Here is a 13504-nt window from a genome sequence, read left to right as displayed (position 1 = left end):
AAATAGACAAACATGATTTGATTTATATGTTAGTGGATCTGTGTGTAATCAGATTCATATGCATATTCTGCTTTATTATGTTTGTCACACTGTTCAGTTAACTGAAATAGCATTGAACTGTAGATGTGAAATGCAAGATTTTAAAAGGTAAACACATTGAAATATATTAATTTTACTCAGTTTAATACATCCTTAACTCAACAAGAACACTCAAGTGTGTTTCTTTATATTTATTAATGTTTTCCCATTTTGATATTTAATTAAATAAGTCCATTTACTGTGAATACATTGAACAACTGCTGTTTTTGATCACAGTAAATATTGTTTACTTTGCATCCTCAGTACATGTATGTGAAATGGGAAGTTAAACAGGTTTTCATAAAGAAATAGTGTTATGAAGTTCAAGAAATTGTTTATTTTAATGTATGTTTTATTTTAATGTCTGTTTTAAGGTTTGTCATTGCGTTATTCCCGCGATTCGCGTAGTCAAAATCAGTCGACAGAATTTTCCTCCCCTCTGACTTCGCCTCAATCACACCCCTGGAAAAACCTTGTGTAGACAATAGAGGTCGCAGTTTTCATCCAATCTTTTTGAAATTTGGTCAGAATGTTTATTTTGATGAAATCTGGGTTTGGATTGTATTTGGGTCATCTGAGGTCAAAAACTAGGTCACTAGGTCAAATAAAAGAAAAACCGTCAACAATTTGTTTGTGTAGACAGTAGAGGTCACAGTTTTCATCCAATCTTTATGAAATTTTGTCAGAATGTTTATCTTGATGAAAACTGGGTTGGTATTGTATTTGGTTAGTCAGGTGAGCGATTCAGGGCCATCATGGCCCTCTTGTTTTGTATTTCAGTGTAAGTTTTTTTTTTTGTTTACATTTGGACTGTTTGTAAGAAAAGGTCAATCATGGTAGCAAGTACATTAAAATTCCTCTGGACATATTGTTCTACATTATGCTACAGGTTTATGTATTTGTATTGCATGGACATCAATTTCCGTAAGTTATGTTTAGTTTATGCAATATGTTTTGATTAAAAAATGCAGATTTAAAAAATGAAAATTACTTTGATGATTTACCTTATAAAACACACACCAAATACTATTTCTCTAAAATCAATATCCATTCTCCAAAAATTTTGCTTCTTGATTTATTCTTTCCCTTACTTATGGCGATACTTTATCATCCCCTTGTTCCCCCATTCAAAATCAAATGCCATATATAAGTCCAAGGAAAGAATACCCTTAAAAATGTATATAATAAGTATAAAGTTTAATCCACAGATCCTGGGGCGGATGCCAGCCTATGCGGTATGTGTGCCACAAGTGCCTCAGGTACGAATGCGGTACGTTATGGTACGATGAGGGAGAATGTCATGAACCTGGAGGTGGTGCTAGCAGATGGTCGAGTTATCAACACTGCAGGGGCCGGCAGGAGGACAAAGTGAGCTCCTGATCAGTGATCTATATGAACCTTGTCTTAGGATAATTGGGTTTAATGCATGTGCATAAAGTGTCGTCCCAGATAAGCCTGTGCAGTTTCCTTGTTTAATGGTGTTTTTATTTTAAAGAAGTATTTTCTAAATGAAATCCAGTTTTGGCAGAAAGCATTGTCCCTGATAAATCTGTGTGGACTTCACCGGTTTATCTGGGACGACACTTTAGGCACATTTATTGAGCTCAGTTATTGCAGAACGAGTCTGTATTCTCAAGATTGTAATACACAGTGATGGGATTCACATCTTTTTAGCTCACCTGAGCACAATGTGCTCATGGTGAGCTTTTGTGATCGCCTTTTGTCTGTTGTCCGTTGTGCGGTGTGCGGCGTCAACATTTGCCTTGTTAACTCTCTAGAGGGCACATTTATTGTCCAATCTTCATGAAATTTGGTCAGAAGATTGGTCTCAATAATATCTTGGATGAGGTCGAAAATGGTTACGTTTGCTTGAAAAACATGGCTGCCTAGGGGCGGGGCATTTTTCCTTATATGGCTATAGTAAAATCTTGTCACGTAATTACACGTTGTTCGTTGATAACACACAGTAACAACTGAAGTTCATTTCTGATTTCATCCAGATTTATTTTTGTGTCGAATATTTCTTTTAACACAACGCTTGCTAATGTACACGAAATACAAGTTTACAGCGCGGCAGCCAACATGGCCGCCACGTCAAGAAAATGTGACAACTCTCCAAGTTCTTCAAATCTAACCGCAGAATTTTACTACTAACTAAAACACTGCATTTTATCCCCAGGTTAATTTACATAAAATTTACTTGTAATTTCCATTGGTCACCAAGGTCCGGGCTTATTACGGATTGGTTACATTGCACCTTGGGAATTGATAGCTCGAACTGTTAGAGTTCTTACTTGCTTATAGAATATTCTAAAACCTCATTACTCGGTGTGACATAAAACTTTATGTTATGTTTGCCTGTGAATGCCTGTGAATTATTTTATATGGCCTGTACAAATAAGATTTTCTGTTGACCCCTTTCATGTGTACCGTTACAACGATAAATGAGGTAATAACAATCGTATATGTCAATAGGTTGACCTGTTCCGTTAATCAAATGTCTGTCAGTTATATCAGTGCCCCAGATAATTATTTCGGAAATAGGGTTTTCACCCACTGATTTTGAAAAATAGGGTGATTTCATTCTTGGAATAGGGTGAAATGAGTTAAAAGATGCATACAGTAAAACCATTGCTGCTTTACTTCTGTTGAAGCTGCACACAATTGTATTGATTCAATAAAACTGTAAACTAATATAATTAACTTTAATAAACTGATGTTTCATAACATCTTTAATCCTTGAAACTGTCAATGATATCAACTTTAAACTTAAAAAAAATCGATAACACGAATGATTCGGCACTTATTTGCTCTTGGTTCGAAAAAGTTAGCGATCGACTGATATTTTGGCGCAACAATTGCGGACGTCTTTCTCTTAGCCATTTTTATTACGCATCGTATTAGAAACTGAAAGTACAGACACTTAACAAATACATGCACAATGAACGACGGATTAAGTCAGATTGAAAACGCATGTATGTCGTCGTAAATAATTTGGTCAGCCGCTTTATTTAACTATGAAATCTAGTCCGCAGAGCGTTTGAATAGCTTTGACTGTTTTATTGCTCCGTCATCCAGGCGCTTGCTGAATAAAAGCGTCGCCGCGTATCGAAAATAAACACAAAACATACCGAAAATGAGCAAAGTATTTTCGATCAAAGCTATTGTATCGTACGCATTAAATAAGACGAATGTGCGTAAAAGGCCAATCGGGTGCGTTTTCAATACGCATGATATTGTATTTCTTTGCGTTTTCAAACATTTTAATAGGGTGAAAGACGCAGATACGCAGCTTATCTGGGGCACTGTTATATAATCCCTCAATTTCCTATTCTTAACATATGGTATTAAAATTTCAATTTATTTACCCCACACTCTATCATGTTTACTTGCTTATTGACAAACCTTCCAATAATTTAACTAGCCTTTACATGCACGAGATGAACTCTCAAATAGTTCAACCACTTTAACTTTTAACTTCTGCTTATGTATCAGATAGAAATATTGATGTAAATAATCTTTTAACATTTCCATACATATTAGTACTTACAATAGTTACTAATCAATTACTCAAACATATTATTAAAATATTTCCTTATAATGCCCCCCTTCGAAGAAGAGGGGGTATATTGCTTTGCTCATGTCGGTCGGTCTGTCTGTCGGTTGGTCTGTCGGTCGGTCCGTACACCAGGTGGTTGTCAGACGATAACTCGAGAACGCTTGGGCCTAGGATCATAAAACTTCATAGGTACATTGATCATGACTCGCAGATGACCCCTATTGATTTTGAGGTCACTAGGTCAAAGGTCACGGTGACCAGAAATAGTAAAATGGTTTTTGAATGATAACTCAAGAACGCATACGCCTAGGATCATGAAACTTCATGGGTAGATTGATCATGACTTTCAGATGACCCCTATTGATTTTGAGGTCACTAGGTCAAAGGTCAAGGTCACGGTGACCCGAAATAGTAAAATGGTTTCCGGATAATAACTCAAGAACGCATACCCCTAGGATCATGAAACTTCATGGGTAGATTGATCATGGCTCGCAGATGACCCCTATTGATTTTGAGGTCACTAGGTCAAAGGTCAAGGTCATGGTGACCCGAAATAGTAAAATGGTTTTCTGATAACTCAAGAACGCATACGCCTAGGATCATGAAACTTCATAGGTAGATTGATCATGACTTGCAGATTACCCCTATTGATTTTGAGGTCACAAGGTCAAAGGTCAAGGTCACGGTGACCCGAAATAGTAAAATGATTTTCGGATGATAACTCAAGAACGCTTTTGCCTAGGAGCATGACACTTCATAGGTACAGTTCAACCTGTCAATAAAGACCACTCAAGGGATTTGGTCGTTGTGGTCTTTGTTCACAGGTGGTCTTTATTCGCAGGGTCGATTGAAACTTTGCAAAATGTGCTATCAGTTTTTTAACAGGTACCTTATCTATGACTGTGCTCTATTGTTTAAATGTTTGAATACTTATGCATGTATAATGAAATAAAGGATTGAAAACACAGTTTTGTTTTACATTTGTATATTTATTACATGTTGTATTTCTATTCCTTTATGTTTTTATTAGCCTTAAAGTCCAAATATCCTAACTCACACGCAAACTTCAAGGCTTTCTCCTGGATCATAGGTCCAGACACAGGCAAGAGCCTTGCACTTGCGTCAACAAACCACTTATGCACTAAGTCATTCACTGACGCGAATTCCGACTCACGCTTAGGGCGTTTACTTTCACAGTTTACGTTCTCCTTGAATTCGTCCATAATCTCATGTTTACGCTTTAAAATGGTCTGAATTTGAGTTTTTCCTACACCAAGATCACTAGCCACTCGTCTACAACTGTGTCGTGTACCTAACAAACTAATGACCTTAACGCGTTTTTCCAACGTCAAGAACTTACTCTTGGAAGCCATGATGGCTAACTTGAACTGACAATTTACTTTTCTAGAATCTATGAACGTCTTATTACGGATAAATTTAAGAAGAGAATGACTATCAAAATGTTTGTCTTTAATAGGCATCGTTAATGACATGAAACCGTTAATTTCCTTAATGAGTTTATGAAAGCCCCAAATTTGTCTTTGATATTTTCGGCAATTAGTGCATTAATCGCGAGTTACTTAAATACAAAGGCAAATTTTTACACTTTTGACAAACTGTCAAATGCATAAAAGAAGCAGGCGACTACCAATTAGCAATGCATGTTAAATAAACAAACAACTGCTATCGAGTGAAATAAACTGTCACTTGCCAATATCTCCATAGCGACCGACGAGTCCACTGGTAAGATGCGTATCACGTGACTACGCAGCGTCCTGGCGGCCATTTTGATTTTTGAAAGTTGCGAAATCGTTGATTTTTATGATTGTAGTGGTCGTTGTAAGCTATCAAAATGGAGATTTGGGAATGTAAAAGGGTGGTCGTTGGTCTTTGTTCACAGGTGGGCTTTATTCGCAGGTTCAATATATAGTGAAATCGTTCGGAAGGAAATCGGTGTGGTCGTTATTGACTGTTGGTCGCTATTAACAGGCGGTCGCTCAGGCAGGTTGGACTGTACATTGATCGTGACCCGCAGATGACCCCTATTGATTTTCAGGTCACTAGGTCAAAGGTCAAGGTCACAGTGACAAAAATCGTATTCACACAATGGCTGCCACTACAACGGACAGCCCATATGGGGGGCATGCATGTTTTACAAACAGCCCTTGTTATTAAATCTATCCGTACTTAAATTTCTATCATAAGAATAAACTCATAAGAATAAATGATATGTTATAAGCTGTTACATGACAATCTTGTTAACACTCTAGAGGCCACATTTATTGTCTGATCTTCATGAAACATGGTCAGAAGATTTATCCCAATAATATCTTGGACGAGTTCGAAAATGATGCCGATTGGTTGAAAAACATGGCCGCCAAGGGGCGGGGCATTTTTCCTTATATGGCTTTAGTAAAACCTTGTTAACACACTAGAAGCCACATTTATTGTCCAATCTTCATGAAATTTGGTCCGAAGATTTGTCCCAATGATATCTTGGACGAGTTAAAAATGGTTACGTTTGATTGAAAAACATGGCTGCCATGGGGCCAGGCATTTTTACTTATATGGCTATATATGGCTATAGTAAAATCTTGATAACAGAAACTGTAACACGCTAAAGGCCACATTTATAGTCCGATCTTCATGAAACTTGGTCAGAAGATTCATCCCAATAATATCTTAGACGAGTTAAAAAATGATGTCGGTTGGTTGAAAAACATGGCCACCACGGGGGCGGGGCATTTTTCCTTATATGGCTATAGTAAAACCTTGTTAACACACTAGAGTTCACATTTATTTTCCGATCATCATGAAACTTGGTCAAAAGATTTGTCCCAATGATATCTTGGATGAGTTCGAAAATGGTTTTGGTTGCTTTAAAAACATGGCCACCAGGCGGCGGGGCATATTTCCTTATATGTCTATAGTTAAACCTTGTTAACACTCTAGAGGCCACATTTATTATCAGTCTTCGTGAAATTTGGTCAGAAGATTGGTCTCAATAATATCTTGGATCAGTTTGAAAATAATTATGTTTGCTTGAAAAACATGGCTCCCAAGGGTCGGGGCAATTTTCCTTATATGGCTTTAGTAAAATCTTGTTAACACTCTAGAGGCCACATTTACAGTCCAATCTTCATGAAACTTGGTCAGAAGATTTGTCCCAATAATATCTTGTTATCTCAGGTGAGCGACTTTGGGCCTTTCAGGCCCTCTTGTCTCATAAATGCTTTCTCAAAATATTGAATAATTTATGAAATAATCAACCAGATTATTTAGGTTTATTGAACACTTACAGGTGGTTGCAGAAGTTTTTGCATAAGATACTCTTAGTTTACCATTCTTGGCTTTGACTAGATGCGTAGTTTAACTACAATCTATTAGATTTAAAGCAGTAATGCTCTCACTAGGTTATGCTAATATTTATGTAATTAGTTAACTCTTTTTTAACTTCACAATACATCATTTTTAGCTCACCTAATCACAACGTGCTCATGGTGAGCTATTGTGATCGCCTTTTGTCCGTCGTGCGTCGTCCGTTGTCAACATTTTGCCTTGTGAACACTCTAGAGGCCACATTTATTGTCTGATCTTCATGAAACTTGGTGAGAACATTTGTCACATTGATTCCTCGACTGAGTTCGAAACTGGGTCATGCTGGGTCAAAAACTAGGTCACTAGGTAAAAAAACAGAAAAACCTTGTAAACACTATAGAAGACATTTGATGCCCAATCTTCATGTTACTTTGTGAAAATGTTTGTCTAAATGATATGTTGGTTGAGTTCAAAAATGGTTCCGGTCCCTTGAAAAACATGGCTGCCAGGGGGCGGGGCAGAATTCCTTATATGGCTATAGAGAAACCTTGTGAACACTTTAGAAGTCAGAATTTTTGCTCAATCATCATGAAACTTGGTAAAAACATTGGTTTTATTGATATCTCGGACGAGTTCGAAATGGTCCAGATCGGTGAAAAAACATGGTCGCCAGGGGGCGGGTCAGTTTTCTCTTTATGTATATAGTGAAAACATGAAAACACTCTAGAAGTCACATTTTTGGTCCAATCTTCATGAAATTTGGTCAGAACATTTGTTTTCTGGATACGACAGTTGAGTTTGAAAATGGTTTGGATCGGTAAAAAAACAAGGCCGCTAGGGGGGGCGGGTCTTTTTCCTTATATTTATATAGTAAAAAAGCTTGTGAACACTCTAGAAGTCACATTTCTTGCCTAATCATCATGAAATCAAAACATTAGTTACGTGGATGTCTCGGACGAGTTTGAAAATGGTCGTGATCTGTGGAAAAACATGGCCGCCATGGGGTGGGGCAGTTTTCTTTATAATTATATATTGTAACGCCTGCCTTGTAATTGTTTACTTTGTTTTTATTCTTACAATAATGATTCTTTAAATTGCAATTTTTAATAACTTTTAAATTCATTAATGATACTTAATAACTTATAAATTCATTCATGATAGATCAGGTATATTTTCATTGTATGGTAATTCTTAAGAAATGAAATAAATGCTTTAAACTCTCTGTAAGTGTGGATAGTTTACATCAGTGGTCAGTAGGGCTGTCACGATACGCCGTGAGCGTACCGCGGTATATCGTGATACGGCAACAATGTATCGCGGTACGTACCGCGATATTTTACAGAATATGTATCTGTGAAGAAAACAGCACTGCAGAATAACAAGTTTTACAAACTTTATTAAACTCAATAATCAGAAAACACTGGTATCATAGTATGACTAGAAACTGTAAAAGAAACTGTAAAAGAAACTGTAATAAACTTGATAGAAGTAGTCATTGTTATTGTTCGCGTCTTTTTCTAAAATGTCCGCCATGTTGGTTACAATAGCTGTGACTACGATCTGTGTACATGTAAATCGAACGCTTCAAGGGCATGTTCAAAATGCGGAGTCAGCGGGCCCAGTATTGAAAATCCGTAGCGTTCTGACTCTTCCTCGACTTATTCAGAATCTTAAGATAACATGATTCGGAAGTGCCATGCTTCGAATGATCGATATACTAAAGAAAGAAAATAAGAAATAGAATAAACATCTTTTGGATAATTATGAACTTATTTGCAAAGGCAGGGTTTTTTTCCCAATTTTTGGGAAGATAGCCCATGGCTTTGGAATTGGGAATTTTATCGGCATATTCATGAAATTGGGAAAATAAATTCATTAGCCTTTTTTTCCACACGAAAAGTCCACTGATTAGGGAAATACTAAATATGATATAACCCTTTATAATCATTAAAATTAAAAGAACAAAATCATATAAAACTTTGTTAGATGTAATGAATTAAAATTGAGATAAAATACACATTAGACTTCTTTCTAAAAAAAAAAAAAAAAAAAAAAAAAATTTTTTTTTTTTTTTTTGGAAATTGGGAATTTTTTGCCACATTTTGGGAAAAAAGTATACTTTTTGGGATTGGGAACATAGCCGAATTTCGGCTATAAAATCGGGCAAAAAAAAACCCTGAAAGGAAATCTGTCCCTAATTCCAAAAAAGGTACGGACCCATACATGGCCGTATTTTAAACATGAAAGTTAAACATCTACAAGTGGAAGCGCTTGCTTGACCTTGATATTAACGGATTATTTATTTAGCCCTTTTGAATCGCTTCTACATTTTTCAAAACAATATCTATATCAAAATAATTATGAAATGTATCTATATTTGTGCTAATATAATAATATTAAAAAAAACAGTGCGGCAACGCCGTACCGCGGTGCGATTTTTTTCACGACATGCACCGCGATATTCCGATATACCGGTGAATCGTGACAGCCCTAGTGGTCAGTGCTGCATCTCTTCTGACAATGCTTATCTTTACCTTGATACTAAGGATAGCAGTGCTCTCATTTGATTGGATGTTTACCTTGCCAGCTACACCTCAGAATCAGGGCACTAGCACATTGTTGGCCTTTCCCATTGAATTAGTGATTTACTGGGTTTCACTAACTGGGAATGTTAAGTAAGTGGAGTTAGTTTAGTTCTTTTAACTAAGTGCGATTATTAACTAAGTTATAACTAAGGCAAAGTGACTTCGTTTTTTTCTCTAAGTAAAAATATTGAGATAGTGATTTAATAAAGAACATGACTTAGTGAATTTATGCAACAACAAGTTCGTGTTTTTAATAAGTGATGAGTGAACATAGTGAATTTATTAAATGACAAATCTCAGCTAGTCTTTTAATTAAAATGACTTAGAGTGTTGTGATTAACACAAGTTATAAGTGATAAATTAAAGCCTAAGAAATGGATTTAAACTGTTTGTTTTCTTTAAGTGTCTTACATTAGATTTAAGTGAATAATACAATGAAAGTGAGTTCTTAATTATTTGTTTAGTGAAAGTGAAGTTTGTGAGTGAATTCAATTAAAGTGATCACTGGTGTTTGTTTATCCTAGTGCTTTATTCAGGCATTTGCCTCATACTGAACACAAACTGTTGACCAAGTTTAGACATGAAAGTGTATAATTGTTATCGAAACCTTGTTTTAACTATGATTAACTTTTGAAAGTTTATGAACTGTATTTCTATATGAGTTGTTTTTATTGTTTGCATTATTGCTTAAGTATAAATGATGAATGTTTGGAAAGAATAAAAATAGTTTAGTCACATTGTTGTTGATTTTTCGTGTGCCTCAAGCTAGGCTCAGATGAGCCCCAGTAGCTTTCCTCGTTACAGTATGTGATAAATAAATAATAATTAAAATTATTGACTTCATTTTAATTTGATAGCCGGCATGACGGGTGAAACGCTTCAGTATATAGTGAAAACATGTGAACAGTCTAGAAGACACATTTTTTACATAATCTACATGAAATTTGGACATATCTTGGAAGAGTTCAAAAATGGTTCAGGTCTTTTAAAAAACATGGCCCCATGGGGGCTAGGGCTGTCATGATAAGCTGTGAGCGTACCGCGGTATATCGTGTTACGGCAACAGTGTATCGCGGTACGTACCGTGATATTTTACAGAATATGTATCTGTGAAGAAAACAGCAGAATAACAAGTTTTACAAACTTTATTAAACTCAATTATCAGAAAACACTGTTATCATAGTATGACTAGAAACTGTAATAAACTTGATAGAAGTAGTCATTGTTATTGTTATTCGCGTCTTTTTCTAAAATGTCCGCCATGTTGTTTACAATAGCATTGACAACGATCTGTGTAAATCGAACGCTTCAAGGGCATGTTTAAAATGCGGAGTCAGCGGGCCCAGTATTGAAAATCCGAAGCGGTCTGACTCTTCCTCGACTTATTGAGAATCTTATGATAACATGATTCTGAAGTGCCATGCTTTGGACGATAGATATACTAAGGAAAGAAAATAAGAAATAGAATAAACCTCTTTTGGATAATTATGAACTTATTTGCAAAGGAAATCGGTCCCAAATTCCAAAATAGGTACGGACCCATACATCGCCATATTTTAAACGTGAAAGTTAAACATCTAGAAGTGGAAGCGCTTGCTTGACCTTGATATTAACGGATTATTTATTTAGCCCTTTTGAATCGCTTCTACAGTTTTCAAAACGATATCTATATCAAAATAATTATGTTATGTATTTATATCTGTGCTAATATGATAATATTAAAAAACCGGTGCGGCAACGCTGTACCGCGGTGCGATTTTTTTCACGACATGCACCGCGATATACCAATATACCGGTGAATCGTGACATACCTACTGGGGGCCATTGTTGTTCATTCTTCATAAAACTTGGTTAGAACGTTTGTTCCATTGATATCTTGGGCTGCAAAGAACAGGTCATTTCTTTTTATCTCAGGTGAGCGACTTTGGGCCTTTCAGGCCCTCTTGTTTTTAATAAATCACTATCCCAAAATGAACATTTTTAGCTCATCTATTTTTTGAAAAAAAAATTATGAGCTATTGTCATCACCTTGGCGTCGGCGTTGGCGTCGGCGTCCGGTTAATTTTTGCGTTTAGGTCCACTTTTCTCAGAAAGTATCAATGCTATTGCATTCAAACTTGGTACACTTACTTACTATCATGAGGGGACTGGGCAGGCAAAGTTAGATAACTCTGGCGTGCATTTTGACAGAATTATGTGCCCTTTTTATACTTAAAAAATTGAAAATTTTGGTTAAGTTTTGTGTTTAAGTCCATTTTATTCCTTAAGTATCAAAGCTATTGCGTTCATACTTGCAACACTTACTAACTATCATAAGGGGACTGTGCAGGCAAAGTAATGTAACTCTGACTGGCATTTTGACAGAATTATGTGCCCTTTTTATACTTAGAAAATTGAAAATTTGGTTAAGTTTTGTGTTTAGGTCCACTTTATTCCTACAGTATCAAAGCTTTTGCTTTCATTCTTGCAACACTTATTAACTATCATAAGAGGACTGTGCAGGCAAAGTAATGTAACTCTGACTGGCATTTGGACGGAATTATGGGCCCTTTATTCTTAAATAATTGAAAATTTTGTTAAGTTTTGTGTTTTGGTCCACTTTACCCCTAAACTATCATAGATATTGCTTTCATACTTGGAACACTCGCAAACTATCATAAGGGTACAGTAAAAGGACAAGTTGCATAACTCTGGATGTCATTTTTACGGAATTATTGCCCTTTTTTGACTTAGTAACTTTGAATATATGGTTAAATTTTGTGTATTTCGATCCACTTTACTTCTAAAGTATCAAGGCTATTGCTTTCAAACTTCAAATACTTTCATGCTATCATGAGATTACTGTACCTGGCAAGTTGAATTTTACCTTGACCTTTGAATGACCTTGACTCTCAAGGTCAAATTATTAAATTTTGCTAAAAATGCCATAACTTCTTTATTTATGATTAGATTTGATTGATACTTTGACAAAACTACTCTTACCCGACATACCACAATAGACTCCACCCAAACCATCCCCCGTGCCCTCCCCCCTCCCCCCCGAATCACTCCCCCCCCACACACAAATGACCACCACACCCTCACACTATACTATACCCCCCTCACCCCACCCCCCCCCCAAATTGTTTTTTTTTGAAACTGTTAAAAAACACAAATATTTATTTTTATTATTTTATGTTTTAAATACCGTCCAACCATCGCACCCAAGAATACCCCACCCACCCACCCCCCCTCCCCCCCCCCCCCCCGAATTCCCCCCAACCCCCTAAATATTTTTAATTTTTTAATTTTTTTTATAAGATCATCTCACAAATGATCACCACACACTATACTATCCCCCCCCGAATCACCCCCCCCCCCCTATTTTTTTTTAAGATCATCTCACAAATGACCACCACACCCTCACACTATTCTACCCCCCCCCCCCCCCCCCAATTTTATTTTTTTTGAAACAGTTAAAAAACACAAATATTTATTTTTATTATTTTATGTTTAAAATACCGTCCAACCATCGCACCCAAGAATACCCCCCCCCTCCCCCCCCCCCCCGAATTCTCACAAATGACCACCACACCTTCACACTATACCCCCCACCCCCACCCCAACACCCCCAAATTAATTTTTTTGAAACGATTAAAAAACACAAATATTTATTGTTATTATTTTATGTTTGAAATACCGTCCAACGATCGCACCCAAGAATCCCCCCCCCCCACCCCCGATTTTTATGTCCCCCACTATAGTAGTGGGGGACATATTGTTTTTGCCCTGTCTGTTGGTCTGTTGGTCTGTCTGTCTGTTTGCGCCAACTTTAACATTTTGCAATAACTTTTGCTATATTGAAGATAGCAACTTCATATTTGGCATGCATGTGTATCTCATGAAGCTGCACATTTTGAGTGGTGAAAGGTCAAGGTCATCCTTCAAGGTCAGAGGTCAAATATATGTGGCCAAAATCGCTCAT

The 13504-nt window shown here is 36.5% G+C and overlaps 1 protein-coding gene across 2 annotated transcripts in view; it reads left to right on the top strand.

The window, feature by feature from the left end:
* Positions 1-13504, top strand: part of LOC127844888 (probable D-lactate dehydrogenase, mitochondrial) — a 30616-nt gene that overhangs the window by 6346 nt on the left and 10766 nt on the right. For both annotated transcript variants that reach the window (XM_052375440.1, XM_052375439.1), the window contains exon 5: positions 1287-1446. In XM_052375440.1, the coding sequence (XP_052231400.1) occupies positions 1287-1446 (160 nt within the window). The remainder of the gene's footprint in view (positions 1-1286; positions 1447-13504) is intronic.

Source organism: Dreissena polymorpha, chromosome 9, assembly GCF_020536995.1.
Source record: "Dreissena polymorpha isolate Duluth1 chromosome 9, UMN_Dpol_1.0, whole genome shotgun sequence".
NCBI lineage: Eukaryota > Metazoa > Mollusca > Bivalvia > Myida > Dreissenidae > Dreissena > Dreissena polymorpha.
This window is presented reverse-complemented; position numbering and strand designations above follow the sequence as displayed.